The 25,620-nt window shown below is 37.7% G+C and overlaps 1 protein-coding gene across 1 annotated transcript in view; it reads right to left on the reverse strand.

Moving 5' to 3' along the window:
• Nucleotides 1–25,620, reverse strand: part of GPR158 (G protein-coupled receptor 158) — a 188,005-nt gene that overhangs the window by 76,178 nt on the left and 86,207 nt on the right. Inside the window, exons 4-5 of the mRNA XM_054640621.2 lie at nucleotides 24,909–25,126; nucleotides 7,314–7,382 (exon numbers count right to left, since the gene is read on the reverse strand). Coding sequence (XP_054496596.1) covers nucleotides 7,314–7,382; nucleotides 24,909–25,126 — 287 coding nt within the window. The remainder of the gene's footprint in view (nucleotides 1–7,313; nucleotides 7,383–24,908; nucleotides 25,127–25,620) is intronic.

Genomic DNA, 25,620 nt, shown 5'->3' on the forward strand with positions numbered 1-25,620 from the left:
CTGCTCCCCTCTCTACAAGATTAATTTCTCTGAATGAAGGGCTGGCAAGACTGTACCACATAAGTGCCTACAAGCAATGCAAGATATTAATTTAAAATAAAAGGGTCAACAAAAACCCGACATAGCAGTTGGCTCAGGTCACTGGCTGCTGTCCTTTTCTCTCCTACTCTCAACAAGCCCTTCACACATATACTTGGCTATTCAGTGAACCCAGACTCTGAAAAATGTGCCCTTTGAACTTCTCAAAAAAAGCTTTCAGAGTAACAAAACCAGCAATGCCCTCCCACAATACCTACTCCACCTTCAAATCCACAGAAGGGGAAGACTAAGTTTTGTCATTGTATCACAGGTAATGCCACAAGGATGAGCAAGATGTGAAAGAATAGTAAAATCAGTACCTGTACCTTCACTGACCTATCTTCAGCCTGCCATGTATAAATCCCATGATATGTTCCAGCAACATCACATATTTTATCACTATCCAAAAAAACTACAACCATGTGACTTTACTGCATGCCTGCACACTGCCTGATTGGGTAGTCTCCATCCCTGCAGGTTTTTAAGACCAATAAAAATAAAGCCCTTAGTAACCTTGTCTTGTATGAAGCCCTACAGCTGACTGTCCTTTGTGCAGAAGTTGGAGTAGAGGCCTCTTGACATCCCTCCCAACTCAAGGAGAACACAGCACACAGACACACCCAAACACAGAGGACATACACAAATACTCCTCACCAAATTCCACCAAATTCTATATCTCTTAGAATTTATGATGTCATAGCTCTACTATGCTCTAGCATAGCTCGACTGAGTTTCCACTACCTTAAACTTTTGTCATATACACAGAGATGCCAATATGTAACTAAAATCAGAAGACATATAGCTCTGCCTAATCACAGTTCTTAACGTGGATAATCACATATACAACAGCCTCTACTTATCTCCCTGACAGTAGCTGCCAAATTTTTTAGGATAGCTATGTAGATTAGTGACAAGAGAACCATGAAGAAATACCAGATGTATCTTATTTTTCTGACATTTTAAATAAATATATTCAAAAAGCAGAAAATATCCAGTGCTTGCTTCCTATCAGTAAAAGCAGTCATAAACATTTTTCTTAGCATGGTTCAGGGCAAGGACACAAGTGTTTCCAGTACCTATGAGGTTTCTGTACTTGGTAGCCTGTAATGCAGAGGCTAGACTAGTTGACTTCTGGTTTTTGCATTTAAAGCAAGCTGGCTCTCAAAAAAAAGGTATTGGTTTACTGGTTGCATGTTAACTCCAAAAAGTATGTTCATCTGAGGAGGACATTGACCAAGAGAGACCAACTACTGCATCAGCTTCTGCCTGGCTCCCTCACCTCTATGCCAAGCATACAATGTACATATAAAATCTTTGCAACATGGTACTTAAAATCTGCCTTTTGCATTGGCTGGATATCTAATCCACTGTGATCCAAATAAAATTAAACTACTCTTTCCCAGAATATTGTGGAAATCTGTAGTGATTATTTTAGAGCAGATATTGACACTGTGTCGTTGGACTGCAGTGACATGAACACCAAAGCATGTTCTTTACCTGAACAAGAACAAAATGATGAGTGTTCATTGTAAAAGCTTTGAACACTATTTTGTGAGTAAAGGCAACGTGGTTATATCCTGAAAAAGAATCAGTCTGAAACATCTGGGGTATCAGAGCAGACTTGCAGCACTAAATGTGTTGGAAAAAGCAAACTTTTCAGTTGGCCTCAGTGCACATCAATATGTATGGAATAAACAGTGACTGTTCTTTTGTAACACACCCCTTATTTGAGGGACAACTGCATAAGAGTATTTCACAGTGTTCTCTTTTCACATTCATTAATGTCAAAACCAGAGCTTTCCAGTGACCTTGCTCTGCTCAGGACTGCTATCACTAATGGACCTACCATAGTCTCATGCTCCCAAACTTCACTGCTCATTTCTTCCATGCTAATGCACATAGAGACCATTTTAAGGAAAAAAAAAAAAAAAAGCACATCCATATCTAAGCTCCATGACTCCCCACTTTCTATTACTTCTCATAATACAAAAGGGTAGGTGATTTTAGCTTGAGTGTGAAAGAGGGAATAAGACAACCCTAGAAACAGATCTTAACTCCTAACACATGCAACAAGATGTCTGAGCACAAAGTTTATTCCAGGATTCACTACTCAACTACATGAGCATTAGGAAGTCAATGCCCCCCAACCCACAGCTCCATTTCTCTAAACTGATAACAATATTGACTTTTTATAATTTGCAGCATGGAAAAACAGGGAAAAGATGTAATGAATTTGGAATTTTTTTTTAGCCAAAGGAAGGGAAGAAAAGAGTGAAAGAAAAAAAACTAAGTTTTTTAGAAGACGCTCTGCAGCCTACAAAGCCAGTCTATCTTATCAGCTAGCTAACATCACTGTTACAAGATTCAGCCTCTGTCTAAAACCTTTCACTTGCTAGAATTTAAATCTAGTACTTCTTATCTACTATATCAACAGAAGAAGAGAAGAAATTATTGAGATGAGATGGGGAAGAAATCATTCCCTTGGTCTTTGCATCAACATACTCACTTAACTTTAATCACTGACTGTAGAAATTCTATCATATCATTATATCATGCAATCCATTGTATGTATTTTGGAGTTTCAGTTAATGTAGACTAGCAGTATGGGAACTATTTAATATACCAGATAATCCTAGCTGCCTAGGGTGGAATTCATCACTATTTGAGGCAAGTACCTCAGACTTTATTTATAGTCCCTGAAGTGTTGGCCACGATGCACCTCATCTTCAAGTCCCAAGTTTAAAACAAGTCATAAAAGGCCCAGTTTCTCTCCAGGATTAGGTGAGCATAGGGTGATTGTCTCAGCTATGGATGCACACATAAGAAACACAGACTCACAGAATTTCATTTGCAAGGGAGCTTTGCAGGTTATCTTGTCCAGCTCCCTACCCAAAACTAGACGATGTTGCTCAGACCTGGGCCCAGTCAAGTCCTGACGCCTCCAAATTTCATAAACTCCGAACAAAGAATTTTGGTAATTGACAATCCTCACAGTTAAAAAAAGTTTATATATAAAGTATATATATAAAAAAAGTTTATATATAAAGTATATATATAAAAAAAGTTTATATAAAAAAAGTCTTATCAGAATCTCCTATTTTTCAACTTCATCTGTCCATCACAGATGTCTAGAATCACCTGAGATCTCACCCTTATAATGCAATTAACAGGCTACTCTCTTACAACACTGTGCTACTGCTCACTTTATTGGAAGGTCTTTGTAGCAAGCAGAGTTTTTAAACTTGTGTGAAACTTTGAAATGCGTGTTCCAAGCATTAGCAAGACAGGGAGTTAAGAAAGGTCTAAAGGATTCAAAATAGTGTTTCTGGACAAGGAAAGTAATGAGATTCCTCCCCTCAGGTGCCAAGCACAGAAATTAAGGGGCTTGTCCATAACATGGTTGGGTTTTGGCTTTCAGTTCAAAATCTAAGAACAAAGAAATATAAACAAAATCAATTAGAAAGTCTAGTGTTCATTTGGAGGAGATCCATTGATAACTGGAAAGACTAAGTTAAGGGAAATTAGAAATGTTACTATGAGATTACAGAAAATATAAGAAATGAGAGCTTCAGAAATGTGAGCTGCCCAGCAAGTTCTGAGTAAAATCTATGCATTTGCAATAGACAAAGCTCATCTGCCTGCTTATAATTCAGGAAAGATCAGTGTTGTTATGAGTATAGCAGAACTTGAATAATAAATTTAGGTGCAGACCATCATTTGCACTTCCCATTTGGTTAGAAGGGCATTGTAACAGCTGTTTTTCTCACCAAAAGCAGCTGACTGGTGATATTATTTTTCAATTAATGATGTTATACTATGAATAGATTACTGCATGTAAGCATGAAAACAACAACAATTAGTGAAAGAAATTCAGCAATGTAACAAAGTAAGTTTTGGTTTTCATTTAATTGGAGGGTAGGGAAAGTCAGAGATGGAATAAACCCCTTCTAGACCCAGTGAAATTTGTATGCTGAAGGCTCTCAAAACAATCTGAGCCAGACTGAGTAAACAGATCTAGAAAGAAAGAATTAAGGCAGTGTAGGAGAGTGGAGAACAAAGATGCCAAAGACTTAAAGCAGTGCAGAGAAAATCTAAGGGGATTTTGTTTTTTAAACAAGAGTTTAATTTTGCACTGAATCCTAAAATGAATAGAGATTTCAGTTATTTAGAACTGAAATGCCACCCCTAAGTATCTTTACATTGTTACATGCACTAAGCCAAGCTGTGCAATTCCACACTTGGTTGATTGTGAAAGCAAAGCTTTTTAGTTTTACATTCCAAATCACAATAGAAGAAGAGATGATACCGAAGGAAAACCGCCTTATGTTAGAAGACAGCACCCTACTGCAGTGGTGCTTATGAACTCCATTCCATACATTAAGTCACATTTCCTACTATCTGTGGAAAACACTGCCTAATTTGGGTGTATAAGATGTGAGATCTATATTAACTAGTCTAGAGCTCTAATGTACTTCACTAGCATAAAATGAGGACCAAATCAAACAGTTGAAACAATGACCTCTGGGCACATATTACTATGTCTTTAACCACATCTCTAGGTCACAAAATATTCCCCATTCTTCTTGAAAGCAAATAAAAACACCAAATAACATGAAGGGGTAAATAAATATAAGCCAGTAAAAATAAAATCCGTTTTGCAGGTCCATGACTTATGACCAACACCTATATTGATAATATATGCTCTACACCCTGCTATGAATGAATATGTGTGTGAATGTCAGCTGGTGAAAACAAGACTCTTTCAAAGCTTGGGTTTTCTTTCTTGTGTCATTCTTCTCTACTTTGTGCTCCTTTCCCAGACAATAAGCAGGTGAGCACATTTAGATTCTGTCCATGTACAGCAAAACATCAAGAGTTCACATTCCAAGGACCCACCCCTCTTAATTCACACTTTGCACCTTTTCTTTCTTAAAAAGACTATGCCTTATAGCTTTCACACATTTACTGTTTCACTGTCTTGCCCTGAATCAGAAATTGATGAAAAATCCCTTGCAGTTAATTGAGGGACAGAGATATTGGAAAGCTGATCTTTCTGATCTTCTTTGATTTTACAAAACCATATTTTTCTGGTCGGTGAAATCAGGATTAATTTCTCTGTCTGAAAATGCAAAGGACCTCCCACTATCACATTTGCTACATCCCTCCCCTAAAACCCTCAAAATAGAAATGATAAAATTGCTCTCTTTCTTTTCCCCGAGTCTGTAGGAGTAACAGCCTGATTAGTAATTCCCTGTATAAGAAAGATGAGTGCCCCAGCAAAGAGCGTGGGAACATAAAACTGCTAGAAGAGAGAAGCCAAGTCTTGCACTCTGCCTATTCATTTCTAATAGAATGTGTTCTCAGTGGACAGTTTGATGTAGTAGGAGCTTGAGATCTGCAGAGAAAGATCAACTCTGGTCAAGTATCTACATCCTATCTGGGACACGGGCTACTCAGCAATTTCCAGCAAAAAATTGTTTCCTCATAATACGTCAAACTGTTATTTTGCACTCATTGTACATTAAACATCCTTAATGTCAGTGACAAAGAAAAAGGGGCTTAAATGTCAGTGAAGAGCTGAGGGGACACTTGGGTTATTGAACTGCTCCCTCCCAGGACACCTCCTTTCTTCTCCCTCTGCATTTAAAGATTGTGGATGGTCACCAGCTCTTGCATCCAACACCACTGTCCTTCAAGTCACCTACTGAGAGAAGCCTTTTTCCACAGCAATATCTCAGTGTCCCAGGTGCTGAGCACCTGAAGCCAGCCACCAAAGGATGTTTGTCCTTTGTGAAGCACAACAAATGGAGGACCAAGACAAGAACTGGGAAATGAACTGAAGGATGGGTGACAGGTGAGCAGACTGCAGACACAATTCTGATGAGCTCTGATGAGGCTTCTCACACTTTGGAGCTGGGGCTGTGCTGTCACTGACAGATTCTAACTGAGCACCTGCCTGGGGAAGCCAACCTGGCCCAGGGTTCTCTCAGAAAGCAAAGAGGAGACAGCCATGGAAAGGAAACCCCCTGCATTATGCTTTATGCCATGAATTTCTGTAAATGCTCCACAGCACCAGCTGAGGAAGCAGTGCCTGGGCTTTCTGTTCTGTTCACTGAAAAGAAATATGAAAGAAGCTCTGAAAACCCATGGGAGATGTATTTATTGCAAGTTGCAAAAAACTTTTGTCCAACATGAAAAAACCAAAAACTTTAATTTCCCTGACTTCTCCAAAGTGAAGGATGAAAAAATACATAAAACTATCCTAGAAATGCATACACTTTTTCTTTAGAACTTGAAAGGCCCACACGATTCAAAAAGGAATGTATAAAAATTCCACCAGGGTTTGTGTTTATTTATAGTATTCTTCACACATTCTACTGCTGTTTATTTCCTACTTGTTCTGCAGCTACTGAAGAGTTTTGTTATCCAGCTCATCTTTCAGTAACTACATGATCATCTGTAAAAGCACAAAAAATTCTGACTACTGAGGGAAAGAGAAGATAAACATATTTTAAAATAGTCCACAAATCCATCTTTTATTGTCTCCCAACCTACATGCTTTCTACCAACTTTGTTCAATATACAATATTGATGTCTTGCTTTATCTAGTCATTATTTTGGATTTATGTGGCAATTAACAAGCTCAGTTTTCCTGGGACTTTTGGAAAGAGAATGGACACATATTCATATGAGGTTTCTGGTATATTTCTCATGTGACTATGAAATTACTTTTTTCCCCACTTACAGGATAAGGGTAATGCCACCTAATTTTCCCAAACACAGGGTGCTGAAGATGCCATATACCTTCAGAAACATCAAAATAAATGCCAGTAATGCACTGAAATAATTAATCTCATTTATGCTACATTACAGGGAAATATTTGATATAATCAGTGTCTTCCTTTTACATACCTTGCTTTTTTCCCCCATACCACAGATCACAGTGATATTGTCTTTCAAAGCAAAATCTCATCCTAACCAAGAACACCCAAAAACTTCCAATTAAACCACTGGCAATTTTTACCAAATTGAAAATGGAGAATTATTACAAATATAGTAAAACATTCAAGTGTTTTTAAGGCTATTTGAAGAGCACAGCACATTTTGTAGTCAGATTAAACTAAAAATTAATAAATAGTTTTTACATTTATACTTTCACCAGAATCATTCATACAGTGTTTTAAAACATCAGCAAGGGTATAATTATTTTTTTTTAAAGTTATAGTTTGACTTACTGGGAAGTACAGAAGAAGTGATCCAAAAAGAATGGTTTCCAGCAGCACCAGCCCTGAAGCCCTGATACTCTAGAAGACAAAAACCAACACAAAATGTTAGAAATTTTTCTCTGTGTGTCATTTTCATAAAGGTACCTTCACTTTTGTCTGTGTAACACTTCCACAGTAATGTTTATTAAGCTGTCTGCCATGCTTGCATGCTCCACACTCTTTAAATCACAGGCCTGTAACAATGGCTGTGTTTTACAAAATTAAATTTAAAATATCTTTTTCCAATGTTAAATACTATGCAACAGACATTACCTGGATTTGAAATTGATTTGATTTGAAATTGCTAAATTTGTTCTCAAGTGTCAAGACTTAGGGATCATGGGAATTATAGACAGGAATTTAACCACAGAATTTGCTCTGCATTGTTTAAATTTCAAGAAGTCCATAATAAGTATGAATAATCTACAATTTTACTGAATATAAAGTGTGGTCTTAGACTGCAAGTGTATCTACTTTCCCCGAAATTTTTGTACAAAGATGCTGATTCATTAACTTCTCAGGATTGTAAGATACTATGTCATTTCCTCACCACATGTTGGTTAAGAAAACCAACACGGTTTTCTTAAATCTTAAAATTTAAAAAAATCAATTATTTTTCCTAATACAAAGGGTATTCCAATAAGTTTGATGATTTATGTGCAGGCCAACTGTGCCTTATCTTCGAGACAAAACATCAACACTTGGGAGAAACTGAAATGTTGAGGGTTAATGACCCAGAATCAAGCACTGCAAAAGCAGGAGTGCTTTGCTGGCATGTGTGAGGTTCAGCCCAGGTGCAGAGGCTGTGAGCACCAGAGGATGACCACAACATATCTTCCTCTTTGTTTAGCAAGAAGCTGGGTTGGAGTCACACACAGGAAGAGGCCAATGAGAAGCAGACCCAGAGAGGTGGGATAATGCTGTTTATCATGCCAGTGCCCTCCCTTCCACCAGTGGCTCAAACATACAAGGTAGAGGTCAGTGAGCTCATGTCTCTCGTGACTGAAAAATACTCAAACCACTAAAAAATATTTTCTTTTCTTATTATGCACAAAGCATCCCTATATACCAGAATGACCAACAAAGCAACTGAGATGAGCTCCATATAGAGAAGATGGAAATTAACTAAACCATCTAAAATCCATTTAACTCCCATGTAGACATTTTTTTCTAAACAAGTCTTTCACATCCTGATCAGTCTTTTCTTATCAAGCTTGTTTCTGGGAAGCATAATCATAAGATAACCTGCTGGGACAAAGAACTTCAGCATTTCCAGCTCTTCTTCCATAACAATAAATTATCCCATGATTTCTTCTCACCTGTGTTCTGGTAGGGACCATTATCTGTGAATTCTATTTATTCTGCCTCCTGCCCTAAAAGAAGTGTGGCTTACAGAGCAACTCTAGAATTCAAAATGGGCTTGAATCCAGGTTTTGACTATACTTTCACCTCAGTCTTTGGTACCAGGGGAGCAGGGGGTTTCACCTAATGCTTACAGATTCTCTTCTAAACAGGATTCTTTGGCAAATGGAATATACATTCTAGCAGAGATGAGTGCTATCCACAATGATGAAGAAAGGCTCAAAACTTCCAATACAAAATAGTATAACTATCTTTATGTAAGTGTAGAGAAAATAAAAAAACAGGTTGTAAACTTTAGTATAAGAATTCTCCCAAACTACATTTTTGAAACTGTTGGTTTTCTCTACTGCAAAGAAAAAGAGCTATTTTAACACTTGATTTTAAAATATTTTTATTTCTTCCATAATGACCACTATAGCCCAAGAAGTCCAAGAAGAAAAAATTATCCAGCACTGAAACTTTAAAAACAGGGATTAACTAAAGAGAAGGCAACCAAACTAAAGTAGAATGTTTCAAAATTAATTTACTAAAAATATTTTATTAGACATACAGGTATTTCCAGAACTCTGTGAGTAACAGTGTTTCCACTGAAAGCTGAATCTTCCACTGTACAGATTTTGCAAATACAGGTCCCTAAGGCACGTGGCTGGGGGCAAGATCACAAATGCTTTATGGGCATTTGCAACATACACAGCTGTGAATATGCCCACACACCTCAGGAAAAAAAGCCTTTGCTCCTTCCTCCTTTAAGAGAATAAATGAAAGAAAGGAAACCGATGATTGCCCAAAGTCTCCACCAGCCAGTGTCCACCTATACAGGCTGAGCAAACAAAATTCTCTAATGGAATTCACAGAAATTAGGGCATTCTAGGACACAGCCCTGAAACTTCAGACACTGAGAATTTCTTCCACTTGGGTGTAATATTTGCCTGCTTTTTCTTTTTTCTTTTTTTGCTTTTTTTACAGCTGCTTGGGGTGTTTTGCATCTGTCTTGCTTGTTGGCACTTATTTTGATTTTATTTATTTATTTCTCTGGCTGTTCCTCTTGTGTTCAGTTTGTTTTTTGCCATTTTGTGTATTCATCTCCCATTCAGGGTTTCATTTCTATCTTTACTTACTTGTGTCAGTAGAACTGTCCTTCCTGGATTTCCTTGTCTTGCTCAATGGTTACTCATTGCTCACACCTAAGCAATACTGCAATTTATTTTGTTTCTAGCTTCATACTAACTTCCATACTTAGCTACCTATACCATTCACTTATCTAGGTCTGCAAAGAGTGCTGTTTGTGAAGGACTGATTCATGCCTTGGGATTTGCTCAGTCTTCCATCCATCCATTCCATCCAGGACACATTAGCAGCCTTTGAGATAAACAGTCATTCCTTAACCTTGAATCTCAGAAAGTAACACCATTTCTGTGAAAAATCCCATTAAGAAAGGAAAGTCATACATGCCTCTTAGCCACCGCTAAATGGTCATAAATAAATCTTAAATAATTATTTGCACAAGGGAAATTTTAAAAAGTGTAGCTGCCCAAGTTGCATCAAGCATAACAAAACAAAAGCTGAATTGATGTATAAACAAGCACAGAAGAGATCACATTTCAACTGTCTGTGGTCCTAAGCAAACCAGGAAATACAACAGCATTAATTAGCACTGAATTCCTGAATGTCATCACATAAATTAGTGATATGAGTGTCAGAGTATTTTCATGGTGGAGAAAAAAAAAGCCAAAATAAAATTAAAGTCATCCTGTATTGGTTACATTGTGTAATACTGAATTAACTGAACTGAATTAACTGTAGACTTTTCATGTCAGTCCAGGAAGACTGTAGGTTCCTCCAGGGCCACATGTCACTGTCTATTATATGAGCATGGTACCATGGAAACCTAGTGGGGGAAAAGGTTGGCATATTTTGATTTTTTTCACTTTTTTTAAACAGTTCTGCCACTTCTGTAATAAAAAGAATGACCAAAGAGGGCTGTGACTTACAGAAAATTTCCTTTCACAAAGGTGGTTTCACCAGAATGTGAGCTTGCCTTTCAGATAAATAAAGCATATGAGAAACCATTAGAGAAAAAAAAAATCAGACACATTTCTTCTTTAATCCCAACTTTGAATACATTCATATTTATTAAAGTGGAAAGTGTATCTACACTCCATGTGTAAGCACATATGGATACACGACAGAATGGTAGAGAAGCAAGGAAATACAGAGAATGGGCACAGGTTTGCTCTGCTGTGCTAAGCTGATAAATTGATAAATTTGAGGTGACTAGAAAAATTACTATGCAAATTGTCTTAAAGAAGTGCAATAAAAAGTGCAGCTAAAGGTAGATCTGAAGTGCTCGCTCTGCAGTGCCCCAGGAGGCCCCTGGTGGTGCAGGTCTGGCAGATCCATCCCACTCTGCACGTGAGGAAATGGGAGATGTGATGGGACCTTACAGGACTGTATTCCCAAATCTGTCTCTTCTCTGAAAACCTGAGTTTTCAGAGTTTAGAAAGGTGGTTCTTTACTTCTATTAAATTAAAGAAGTGAGAAGAGATTTTTGTCAAATTGAAAATACCTGGTCTGAAATGTTTTATTACCAGTTGTTTCTCTTAATAAAATACACCTTCCCAATAAATAAATTTTTTATCAGTATGACTATATTTTTGTCTTGATTTCCATGAGCTGTTTTTCAAAAGCCCATCTAAAGCCCTTTTTCCTCTGTCTTATCCCACATACCTTTTCCCAAACACAAAGACACTCTTATCTTTCTTAGTGAAAGAGCTGTGTGGAAAAACTACATTTCAGGAATTTTATCTCAATTAAAGTTTACTTTTAAGAAATAGAATGCACAGATTCTTCTTTCTGTTCCCAAGGCTGAGCAGTAGCAAGATGTTTGGCTCCTCTGTTAAGAAACAGAAATTGGACTTCCAGTTCCCAGACACTGATATCAGGAGCTGCAGAAAAGAGTGGAACTATTATTTCGTTGTGGTGGGCAACCTAATACTGTTCACACCTGGAAGAGGAGTACTGGGGACTAAAGAATGGGCATGAAAACAACTGGAAGGAGTCCCCTAAATCCTCAGTTAGCACCCTATAACAGTAGTGTCATAGGTTATTTATTGTCTTGATAATAAATTCAGGGACTGATTAGGACCACTACTCATGAAAATCTAAATGCTGAATTCCATAACAAGGCTTTGCTTTAATTTTATTATTGTTGGTTGAGGTACAAAATTCAAACAACTCATTCCCAGCTAACTGCAGGAAAAATTCTTCAATTCAAGGGGGAAAAAGTTATATCTCTTTTGAAAATTTCTGTGTGTCCTGCTCAACCTTTGATCACACTAATAAATATTTTTAACCTATTTGAATCATAGCCTCCTAATAGAATAGAGATTTCAAGTACAGAAATATTCACAGCAAAGACCAATTTTCCAAAAACAGGCCTAGAGTTACGGGCTGCCACTTAAACTGTACTGATAAATTGTCAGAATTTTCTGGCATTTGCAGGTTTTGTGCAGTACTCCTAAACCAAATAAATATAATCCTCATGTTCTCTCCTTTCCCTTTCAAGCCTTTGAAAAAGACTTACATGAAGGTCAATTTTTTTTCTATTACTAGTTATAGGTGAGCTCAAACAGAATATAATTATTATATTTACTTTTTACTTGGAAAAAAAAGTCAGGAAAAGCAAAGACAATCAATCAAAAAGCAATTTCATTACAAGTACAAAAGATTTCAGGCATCCAAGAAATCCCCAAATATTTAATTTTTCAATTCATGTGGCCCTTGATTCTTTCTGTTATCCAAGTAACAAAATCTGTTGAGATAAATCATGATGAAGGTAGGGTGTTCTGCATTTAGAAACATGGGCATTGCTGAATCTAAGTGGCACTACGTACAAGACAGACATTTGAGAAAACAGTGTTTGCTGGTGAAGAACCCTCACAATAAAAATGGTTAATGTCCCAGGGACATCTTTTCTTACAAGGGCAGAAATTCCTTCCTTGGGGACATATTGCTTAGATCAAGTCACCTGCTTCTCCTCAAATAGTGGTGAATATATACATCAAAGAAAATCAGTAATGAGGTGAACACCTAAGTTCAATTTCAGTCTATTCACAGATTTATGGTTAATTCAAAAGATGAATATGTACAATGACAATCATCAAAAATCTGGATCACTTAAAGTGTCTGTTTCACTAGATTTGCATTCAATTAACACAGAAATTGAATGAAGATCCAAATACATTACTTTCAAGAATAAAGTGCAATCTAATATTGATTAATCACCGAATCACCAAGAGATTAAATTGAATACAACACAAAAAATCTGATGAAATAGGAAACCAAATTTCAGGAGCAGGAGGCAGGGCTCAGTATGTTCCCCTGTTTAGTTTGCAAATAGCTTCAGAATACCTGAACTAAACTTCAGCTTTCTTATGCAACATGGCCTCACCTATTACAGAAGATAAACCACAGCTCAATAAAATCATCTGTATAAGTTGTAGTTCAATCACACAGAAATAAACAGTTTATGGTAAAAGGATAAAAAAACCAATCTGACTGCAAAGTTCAAGATTCATAACATCTCAGAGGAAACAAACTGAAAATGATGTGAACAGCGTTAGAATAAATCTGATTGAGGTAAAAAAAATTCTCATTATTTCCATGACTTAGAAGGCCAGTTAACTATAGATGAAAATCATTATAATAATTTCAGATCAGTCAAAACCCCATACCATACTTTGGAAGGTTTTAAATCCAACTTCAGTTTATTTTATTCACTTTTACTTTACAAGAGCCAAGTGCTAAACCACTCCAAATGAATACTTTATGATTGCATCTGAGAATTCCTAATCCCAAAAAGGGTGAGATTTTTCATCTCTTCAGAATTTATTAAGTTAAGTAACCCCTCATTAAGTTTAGATCATGGAATGTATGTTTCACTGGAAAAAAGCACATTTGTTTTTGAAGGAAATACAGCTATGCATAACTTAATTATTCTTCCTTCCAATGTTTTGCTCAAAGGCCCAGCCCCAGGGAAGTCTCACGTTAGTGCAGACCCTGCACAAGGAATTAGTGAAAATGGCTGTGCTATCTGCACAAAGTTAGGAGTTTAAGATAAGGGACAGCATATGGATAAGGGCAGATAAGAAGAGCAATGGAGCAACAAGGCAATATCACATTGCAGAACTAGCAATTATAGTTAGTCCCAGCCTATCATTATCCCACTCTAAGTTAAATACTTTGTCAGCACTTGAATCTGAAGACATGATATGGAGAGCAGGGGATGCTCTCAAAAAGCCTCCACCAAGCGTGAGGAAAGTATGAAGGGAACAAGGGGGGTTTTTCTGGAAAAGGTAACAAGGGGTGTTTTTTGGAAAAGGTAACAAGGGGTGTTTTTTGGAAAAGGTAACAAGGTGAGGCTGGTGTTGACACATCAGAGAAATAGCAGACGTTTCTTTTCAATTAGGAGATAGAAAAAGGCTCATATGGGAGCTGAAAAAAAAACCATCAGAGATACACAGCTCATGTATGGTGTCAAGAGGGAGATGCAACGAGGACAGCAGAAAGTGGCAGAGCAGTAAATCATGGGCAGCCTCACTGCAAACAGACAGGAGCTGTGACTGCATCTGCCAGCTGAAAGGACATGGCAATAGTCAAGACACAAAACACCAAGCTGAGACAACAAACAGGGCTGCAGACTGGCAGAAAACATTTATTAAAAGGGAGCCCAGAGGAGTTCAGCTCAGAAGGAGTTCAGCTTAGACATAGCCAGAGACACAAAGATCTCCAGAGTTCAAAATGACCTTTGGTAACAAGCAGGTTGCTACAGTAACTATGAAAGGAGTAGCTGGGACGTCCTAGGGGGAAGCAGGAGATCAAGGTTTCTTTTCTGCTATATTGAAGTTGATGAGAAGATGGCAGAGAAAAATGTCATGATTTTATTCCAGACAGGGGGAGGCATGGCTGTGACAAGGAAGGCAATAGCAATGTGACTGTTCATAGCACAAAGTTCTAATGAGAAGCTGACAGCATGAGCCTGCTCCTAAAAGCCTTCAACTTTTACCCAAAGAAGTGAAGAAAAGAATGAAGAACAGGAATATTTTTTAGTCTGAGTGATCGGTGTTCAGCTTGTACCACATGATATAGCCAAAACCAACCAAACAACCAAAATATTAAAAACAGCATTAAGTTTCTCTGAACAGTCTACCATTAACTGCAAGTTTTGCAGTTACAAATACGCAGTAAAAAAATGCAAGACTTTTCCTGGAATAAGGTTTCCAATACAGTTTTATTTCTACTATTTGAAAGTTCTCATGCTACATTTTTTTCTGGTTTTTTCTTTCCCTGCTTCTTAACTTACATTACTTCTTCCTTCTCTCTGGGTAAAAGTTCTAAAAAAACCTATTTTCTCATCTTCATCAGAGCTTCTTCTTAGTTAAATTGGTTTTTCAACATCAAAATGGGGTCTTACTACTAGACCCTTAAAACAAAAAGAATGGTCTACTTCAGACATAAGTCTTCTCTTGGAGAGGGAGGCAAAGACCTCATGCAAGCCACCAGGGACTTTGCTTTTGCTATTGATTGTACAAGGAAGGTTCACAGCAGGATACAACTCCAAGACAAATAGCAGGATAAATAAATAATGTCGCCATTATTCTGCTGACATGATACGAAATCTCTTCCCAGCAAATCTGTAAATGCCCATTCAGGAGCCCAAATGAAACTTCAGATAAATGCAACTGTCCTGAAGTTACTGCATCAAAGAATCAGTGGGGAAAGCTTATTACCATGTGACAGACCATTCAGTCTACTCAGACACTCTATAAGGGCTATAAATATGAGACTCAGCGGGAATCAGAGAGTAACAGACAAGCAAGAATCTTAGCAGTTTGCTCAGTTTAATTGATGACTTTGAAACAATCTTGGAAAAACTCTTCTATGAGATAATAAGAGATGAGAAAAGTTGCCATTGTTGGAATTCAAGCATTCAATTACTTAATTTTTCATAATTTATTTTTAAAGTGAAATCAAAGTGTAATAGAATTAAATGAACATAGGCCTTCAAGGCTGCTACAGATTTTCTTTGTTGACAGCTATATCCTTGCCAGCACCCTACACTGAAAGTGCACTACCAGATCCATTCATTTGAATTTGGGGCTCTGTGTTGCAGAGTTTTGTTGAATACTGGTAGAACAGAAGGTAGCAATGATTCACAGGGGGGTCTTATGCAGCAAAACATTAAGAAAGCAAAGGCAAGGAATCTGTTTCAATGTCAAACTGGAGCAAATGTGTCACAATCCATGGCTGATAGACATCACTTTGAAGGCAGTACACTCCTTGAAAAACCATGAATGTTTTCCTTAGGGCCCCCAAAGGTGTGCAATTCAACTTTGTAGAGACAAGCACTGGCTTAATATAAAGCTATACAGAGAAGATTGCAGCTTTTGAATCCTTAGAGCTGCAGCTGAGTATTGATGAAAAGCCATTTTATGACCTACCTTGTCCATTAGGAGTAGACTCTAGAGCACTTTTTTTTTTGCTTCCTACCATCCTGTCCTTCTCATTAGCTCTTCTTTATGAGGCTGAACTGAAATCAATGAACATATTTCATATCTAGATCTTTAGTTTCTTCACACTTCAGTTTTCATTAGTTTTCAAAGTGTCTGTAATTTATTTTTCTATTCACAAGTACTTGATGCCTCTAAACTGTGTATTAAATGCAAATTCCCATTCATGTGAAACCTCTGGCCTTATGAAGTGAATACACACAATACCCTGCAAACACTGCAGCCATGCCTACTGTTTTTGGGAACTCCAGCAGCCAGAACATCCTCCCTGAGACTCAACTGCTGCTGAAGGCTAATGGCCCCTTCACTTCTTATCTTGCCAATATGGCACTCTTAAGTTACTCATGTGGGAATTAAGAAAGTACAGCATCCCTAAAGGCACATCTTAACCACAAAGAAAAATGGGAAGGGACATGCAAATAAAGGAAATGAGAATTCCACTAAAAACAACAGTTTTGAAAACAACATCGGCAATGTCTTTAAACTTGCACACCTGAAGACTACAATAAAATTCCTGAGAAATCACAAGAAACGAGGTTCACACCCTAGGACAGGATGAAGAAAGGGTGTCTAATGCACTGCACAGAATGTGTATATGCTGAGTGAACTATCAGGTATGCCCACCAGCACAGCATGTAAAGGCAGCTGCTCCATCTGTGCAAAATCTTCCTCTATCAAGTTTCCACTTCAGCTGAAATGTCAGAAATTGTCATCTAGGGAGAAAAAAGCAGAATGTGCACCAAAGATGAAAACCATCCAGGCATAAGCACATCAAGATGCCACTGTGGAGCAAAAAAAAAAAAAAACAAGGAAAAAGGATTGGCTGATTTACATTAGAAAAAGAGGTATGTTTGCAAAGCCAGCATGCTTTAATATTTAAAGATGTATCACACATCAATAGCCTGTGATTACCTCATTCTGAATTACTGTATCCTATTGCGGCTGCAGTGAGGGAGAAAAGACATTCTTGATTTCTCAATATTAGAAAGGGGAACTACAGCATAAATTTGCATGTTGCCTTTCCATCTATGTGCAGTTCTGTGCAGTATTTAAAATTGCACTGCTTACGGAATATCTTCACAGTTTTGAAATCATATTTAGCAGAACACTGAAATATATTTACACTAAATAAAAAAATGGGATAGTGGTGGCAGAGAGTATCTAGCCACCCTGAACTCCAAAATAAAAATCTGTATTTGACAGACTAAAAACCATATTAAAACAGTCTGTAGCTATTATTTGCCACATTTCCCTCAAGAGAGAGAAAATTACTTATTCCTGTTGATGATTAGGCATATGGTCCTGTTAACTGTATTTACCTTGATTGGTGTTCAAAATGTATATTTTCTTCCTCTCATTAAAAGTATTTATATTTCTGTATTTCCAACAGTTCCTGAATGTTCATAAAAGGGGGGTTGGGGGAGGGTAGGGGTGGAGAAGACCAGTACAATAAAATGTCATTTAGTTCAAAATTTCCAATATTTGGAAATGGTCTTGAACAGGGCAAAGAGCCCTTCATTCCAAAGGGCTCTATCACAGTCCATCATTGTTAAAGCCATATGACAACACCATTCCAAATGACTATGTTGAACTCCAAGGATTTCTTCCACTATTTTTCAGAGCTGAAAATGACCTCTTCCAAGTGTGCTCACTACTACCAATTTTACCTTGACATGCTGGGTTTACATCCAGAGACACTGGCCAGAGGGGCAGCAGGAAGATGGAAAGCCCAGACCCCCATGCTCGCTCTCTGTTCCCCCATTTCCAGAACCTGGCAGCACCACAAGGTGATGAGATGAGGGCAAAGTAGTTTGGCTTTAGTGCAACTACTTTGGAGCCTTTAGCATTGATCTGAATGAGAATTCCCAGCAAACAAGACCCTTCTGAAAAGGTCTAGCATGAGTCAAGGCTGGCAGCAGATTCTCATCTCTCCTTCATCACAAAGTAGCAATTAGTCTCTTCCACTCTATGGCTGAGATCAACTTCTGTGTTCTCTTTGCCAGTAGAGGTTCTTGGCATTTCTTAAGGGCACTTACAATTCCTCCCAGCAGTTGTATTCTACCCAAAGCTCCCTGTTTGAGGTGCTGGGCTGCTGTGCAAAGGTCAGTTATTTTCAGCTCTTCTTTCCCATTCATTTGAAAAGGCAGGCTTATAACTGATGAGTCTTTGAGGTTGTTTGCAGGTAATGTCCTTCCACAGTCAAGTACTTTAACAAAAACATGATTACAACACAGCAGCTGGTTTCCTCTTTAAGGCTCTGGTAGATTTCTACCCCTATGTTTGGTCTTCAATTTTTTTTAAAATCTGATTTTTATTCATAGTTATTTAAATGTTCAGTTTCCTTCCAGTAGCTTTGCTACCCTTACACTGTATGTAATCAATGCTGCAGTGGTCATTCCCTGTTTCAGCTTTCCCTTGGTCCACACAGCACTGCTTGCACAGATGAATTCTACTATTTTGTTGATGCTTTTTCTTAGAAAATCACTGTTCAGCTTCTCATTCTTGAGAATATTTGTTTTAATATGATTTCTGTCCTTGTCTAAACAGCTACTTTTGTTAGCTTAGCCTCATACTTTTCGGACGTGTTTTTTGTGGTGAGGTTTGCATTATTAAATCAATACTAATGCCACAGCACATAAAGATGTTTGCTAGTATCACCTTGAGCTGTTTTGTTCCTTGGTTTTTCAACTTAGAGAATGTTTTGCACCTCTGTATGCAGCCATGAGTAAGGCTGAAAGTTGTTCTGTAAGATCCTCAAACTCTGTCAAAGCCTTTGACAACCAAGGGAGTAAGAGGAGCCTGTTCCTTTACAGACTCCCCTGTAAGGAGATTGCAAGTGTGTAAGACTCCTCTAAGACACATAACACAACTATCAACAGCATTGAGCCTGATCCTTGTTTTGCATCCAGTGTCCCTTTCTTTCTCTGACACTGCAGAAGCCTCACCATCTTCCAAGGTCATATTCAGGAAAATCACTCTGTCAGAGCAGTCAAAATAGAATTCTAACGTTTTCACTATTGAGGAAAGATCTCTTTTTCCCAGATTTCATCACACAATTCCCTCAGTGGCATTAAACTGGTGCTGTCAGGTGCTGTCAGCTTTTCTGATGGAATTTCACAAATTTTCATCTCCCTTGAGTTTTTGAGCCTCTTGCACCTTGTGCCAATACCAGGTTCATGGCTTCCAGCTTTCACTACTGATTGGCACAAGGGCAGTCCACAGAAAAGATTTCTTTGAAGTGATCCACATGTCTGATTTCCCTTCTGTATTATCTATGAATAATTTTTCCTCTTTTCTCTTTGTTCGGCACATTTCCCCCATTTACTCTCCAGCTGAAATGCTTTGCCTTTTCCCACTATAGCAGTAGCATCTCCTCTTTATCTATTATATTTTTCATCTTTTTCTGTGTTTCCCTACAAATCTTTTCACTAGTGGTTTAGCTTCTGCTACTCCTTCTGTGCCTTCTTCCAGATTTTTTTGTGTTCTTATCGTTTTGGAGTTCTTCCTTCTCTTGGCAATGGGCCACCTTTTCTGCCTGTGACTTTCTCCAGTTATGACTCTTGCAGTTAAATAACATTACTGCTGAGCTGATCTCAGGGCTGCTGAGTCACTTTCACCTGTGTTTGACAAAGCCTCAAATGAATTCCATGGCACTGATCAGAGCTTTGTCACAGTATCTTTTTGCTATTCCATTCTGCTCTTTTGGCCAATTCCAATGACTGTTGAAGTCACTATTGTGCACTTACATTTACAGGTTGGCAATGGTCAGATTGGTCAGTGGTACCAGTAGTTTGGATCAACTGTATTTTGGAAGAACAAGCTGAATTTTGTTCTGTCACCTATCAAATGTGCAAGTCTACATGAGTAACTACAAGGTTTTCAAGAAGAGACATGGAATCTAACTGAATGATGCTTTGCCAAGAGAACAAGAGATATTCTGGTTACACTCTAGTGTCCTACCTCACTTTATGGCCTGTGCTGCATTATTAAAGAAGCACACAGTGATCCTTCCTGATCTATCCTCCAAGTTTCCAACAATAAAATTATGACCTTAAGCACCAGATATTTCACCAAAACCACTGTGTTTAAACATCCAAAAATATAGAAACATATATAGAAAGATATATATATATAGAGAGAGAGAGAGAGAGAGAAATATCCTCCATGATTCCTTCCTATCTGAATTGCTTTATAATTTGGGATCTGTAGCATTCTTTACCAGTGAGTGACATAAAGCAACTAAAAGTTTTATAATGCAACTACTTCTTTTTTTAAAGACATTTGAGAGATTCCTTGAACATTTGAGAGATCCCTTGATCCTTAAACCCTCTAGTGATACCCTAAGAGGAACCATGAATATATATCTACGTTTGCACATCAACATCTCACTACTGCACATGATTTTATATGGTACTTCCTGTCCTGTATTTTCCTCTGCCACCCTTGGTTACCTACAAATAGTGCAGCTCACTTAGACCCTTGAGACCAAAATTTTAAGAGCTTTTGGTGGCAGACCTTGGAAGAAGTACTCTCATATCCCCATGCTCATAATCCCCCTTCACAGAGATACAAATAAATTTGTAGGGTATCACATTCTCACAAAAGCCCATTTCCCACATTTGCCCATGGACCCAGAAGTTTTGTTACTTATCACCATCTGAATTTCCAAGTGTGAAAGTTGGACCTACTGATCTTTAGTTCTTGTCACTATTATAAGGAGTCTTTATAAATACAGATGTCACATTTCCTATCTTCCATTGCTCCTCTACTGCTCTTAATGTAAACTTATTACACAATAAATAGTTTGGCAGTTTTTCTTGACAGAAGTCTGAAGAGGATTCTTCAGAGGAAGCTTAAGAAGTTCTAGAAGATGAGACTTAAAACTTCAGAGATTTGTAGAAGTCCCTCCAAAGAGAAGCCTGGCTTTTAAAAGCCAGTCTTCTGGCTTGCTGTAGGCTTTGCCTATTTATTACCATTTATTTTGTCAAGATCTGAGTGGGAACTCACAAGCTGCTATTTAGCAGGTTCTCTGTAGAGTCTTATTATTACGGCCTAGGTGAGTAATAATGATCTGTCAAAATGAAAAGTGTATCATCCCATTTTGTCAGTAACACTTAGGCAGTAATTGTCAAAAAGGTCTTTGTTCTCATGGCTGTGCTCTGTGGCAGTGCAGGGCTCCATCTTTCACCTGTGGTTGGGCTTTCAGCAACCGCCTTGGATCTCACATATATTTCACACTGTTGACAAAACCAGGCTGTGGCAATTTTTTTACACTGTAAGTACTGCTTGGTCATAAAAGGTACAACCAGTGTGATCTGAATAGCTGAGGTATTCCTTCACTTCCCTAAAATCCTTGTGATCTCTCTCTGCTCTTACTGATACGTTGATCTTTTTTAAGACAAAAAAATGTCTTGTCACTTCCATCATAAGCTGAAGGATGCCTATAGACCTTTATCATTCTTTTTGTGAATTATTATATATCACTGCCAAGGTGCCTGGGGTGTTTCTTCCCTAGTGCTTTCTGTTGGCAGACCTTAACTTTTCAGGACCTTAGTTTTTTGAAAGTAGTAATTACCAGGAGCCCCCATGAAGCAGAAGCATTGAGAAGCCTTCAGCAGTCACTTTTACTACAGAGGTAATTTGATCCCATATATCTTCTGATTTTACTGATCAACAGACAGATCAAAATGTCATGTATCTACTCTTCATTCCTTTCAGCACTGAAAGGGCCTTAACTGAACATCTTTTATTTTCAACTCCCATCTTTTGCTCCCTTAAACACTTTGAAGTTTGCTTCTTGATATAGTAGCAGTATGCTGTTCTTTCTGTTAAAGTGTTGCATTAAAAACTATTTTTTGCAACCATTTGAATATTGTAGTGCTACACGTGGGAGAGAATCGAAAGAAATGCTCTTCTCTGACTCCCACACAGCACAATGGAAATGAGCAGTTTAACACAGCAACTTTAATCACAGACATAGATACTAACCTAATTGTGGTTTGCTTCACTAACAGTTGGAAATTCTCAAAAGGGCAGATATTTTGAATATACTTCAATGTGTGTTCTCTCATATTCATGATTTTACGTCCTTGGCAGAGAGCACATCATAAGCTACTAGTTTTCTTCCTTCACTCCAAATTTCTGTCATTTCCCAATATAACCAGCAGTTTTCTTATGCAAATACTCATTGTTCTCAGTATGTTTGCCCTTCATACAACTTCTCACGTCATGGTAAACACACAAGATCTTTTTCATGCTGTACTAACAAGATAAAAAACACTAAAGGAATATCCAAGAAAAACTCAACTGAATGACATGAAAAGGAATGAAAAATCCATCAGTTTCTATTCCTTGAAAACATCAGTCATAATGGAAAGGTTTGTTTCACCATATTATTTCTTTTGTCTCATGTTTCCTTCCCTTTTCCTTGTGAGATACACATTTAGAGAAAAGTTAACTTTCCTGTAAGGTACCAAAACTGTAATTGAATCCATCTCTGGCCAACTGAATGAATGGCAGTGTCTCAAAGGCATAATTTTTCTTTCAGGGAAAAAGAATACTTTGTTTTATGACTGATTCTCACACATTCATATGTCATGATTACCTATGGTAAGAGGGAATCTGGAAAAAAAAAAGCACAAACTTTTTCCTAATGACTGAAAAGCACTTCAGAGACAACAAAAGATGTGTATATGCTGCTTTAGTATTGCTTTGGTATTAAAGATTCAGATTCCATGTGTTTCTTTATTCATAGACTACTTTGGAGAACTAACTAACCATCACAAATGTAAAAATGTGCTATTCATCACTAACAGGTTTTGTGAAACAGAAGATTTCTGTGTTATGTCTAATAAAGATACATCCTCTTACTGTAGCAGATATCTCTATCAGAACATATGCAGGTGTACAAGTGCAAGAGTGAAAAGTATTTCTCAACCTGTTTGTGAGAAAATATAAATATTTCCTATAAAAGAATCAATATTGTGGTGTGTAAAAAAGAAGTGAAGCTCATCTTGCAATAGCTGCATATCACTTTCTAAGTCTAGAAATAGTGTTCAATCACAAGAAATGCTTGTCACGATGTTGTTTAGGACATTAAAAGTGAGTAACATTAACAGATTAAAACCTCACAAAATCAGAAGGAAGTTCTTCTGCCAAGTTAATGTCAAGCAACTAAACAGATGCCTACAACAAACTTTTCATAACAAAAAAGCTTTATGAATACAATTAAGTCCGTAATTTGAATTATTTACTATAATATCATTAAATACAAAGACACTGGCAGAAACAGAAGAGATAAAAAAAAGGAATGTTACTGCTCGTTCTGTGATTTCCTGGCAGGATATTAAAATCTTTCAAAATGAGCCACGAATTTGTAACACAGACACTGCAGGATCAGGTAGACTGTGGGATCAAGTGTTCCAAAAACCAAAATGGAAATACTTATCTAGATATAGAAAGTGGATGAAGCTACTAATTTCAATAATGTAGCATACTGTGTACACCTACGTTTCCCAAATGCAGGTAGTGAATATATGCCATCTTCAGTTCATTTCTTTTAAATAAATTTGAAGTTTCAGAGAATTTTCTGCATTTACTGAGGCAACAGCGAGATTCCGAGATGTTACCAGATTTTCAGGGAGGTAAAAGCAGAAAGTTCATTAGCTTAGTACATAAATGCTGCATCAGCAATTTACAGATACTCCTTAGTATACTCTTGCTGTAGTGAAAAATTAATAATTTTTAACCAGAGAACCACATTTAAACTCTCTAGGAACTAGAATTATTCAGAAAGATTTCTCTTTGCCACAATTATTTTCCAGCCAGACACTCAAATATATTGAAACCAAACATCATTCCCAGTAGCGGTAATGCAGAGACTTTCATGATCCCAAGTTTCTAAAAACCCCATGTCCCTTTAGATATGTGCATATTTAACTGGCCTGATTTTCCAAAATTACTTAATAGTTTCCTTGATTTTTGCTGAACATCTATAAATGCAAGCATATTTTTGTGGAAGACACAAATTGCTCAGCTTTTTTTCTTCTTCTTCCCCAAAACCACATAAACAATTCAGGAAAACATTCCTGTTTGGAAATCCCATCCTCCCCTTGAGCTGCACTTCTTGCCTGAGAAACTGTCACGGACATATTTTCTGAAAAATCCTTTTGCTAGGATTTTTCTCCTGAGAAGCTGAGAGGCCTCAGGAACAAAATGCAAACAAGAATTATCTGCTGCTGTGGAATGCAACAGGTGCATCTTTGATTGGTCTCATGTGGTTGTTTTTAATTAATGGCCAATCACAGTCCAGCTGTCTCGGACTCTCTGGTCAGTCACAAAACTTTATTATCATTCTTTCTTTTCTATTCCTTGTTAGCCTTCTGATGAAATCCTTTCTTCTATTCTTTTAGTATAGTTTTAATATATCAATTTCTTTTAATATAATATATATTATAAAATCATAAATCAGCCTTCTGAAACATGGAGTCAAGATTCTCATCTCTTCCCTCGTCCTGGGACCCCTGTGAACACCACCACAAGGGACCCTCAAACTGGGAAGCTGTAGAACAAAGATGAACGAGCATATACTGCACAGTGAGGAGCAGGAACACCCAAATGAAGCCCAGGGGTTTACCTTGGCCTTGCGGAAGTGGTAGACCACCAGCATGCTGATGAAGTCCAGCAGCATGCAGAGCGTCTGGAAGGAGATGATAGCCAGCCGTAGATACTTGTCCTCCTGTGCATAGCAGGGAGTATCATCTGTGCAGAAAGAACATCCTTCTCTGCAGGGCAGGCAGGTGTAGACTTCCTCTGACAATTCACCACCAGAAAAGCGATTTTCTGCATCCTTTCCTGAAAGTATCAGAAGCACAAGGGGAGACACCTTTAGTTGGAGGGGAGGGGGAGTTCATCACCAGTCCTCTGCTGGGCTTCTTTCCCTCCCATTCTCTCTCAATAGATTACAAAATAGCTCACCCAGTGCTGCTTTTCTCACTTAACCATCCTTTGTAACATTCAGAAAACCAAGACCAATGAGGGAAAGTGAGCTTTTTAAACATCAAATGCTTTCCTGTTACATTTAAAGTGGGCTAAATTGGCACAGGAAATTCTATGAAGAATTTTGAATGGGGAAAAAATTACATTAAATATTTGAGAATAAGGAATGGATTTTACACAGACAGATGAAGGGCAGACCCATTAACTACCTAATGTTCATAGTACAAGCTCTGATCCCATTTCAGATTGTTCCTCAGTTTTATAAAAATGCTATTGAGTGAATTAATGAGTTTTAAATTAGATGAAAACCTTCTTAATTAACATTTACTCAACAGGCTGTTGCATGATTG

Source organism: Agelaius phoeniceus, chromosome 1 (assembly GCF_051311805.1).
Source record: "Agelaius phoeniceus isolate bAgePho1 chromosome 1, bAgePho1.hap1, whole genome shotgun sequence".
Classification (NCBI taxonomy): domain Eukaryota; kingdom Metazoa; phylum Chordata; class Aves; order Passeriformes; family Icteridae; genus Agelaius; species Agelaius phoeniceus.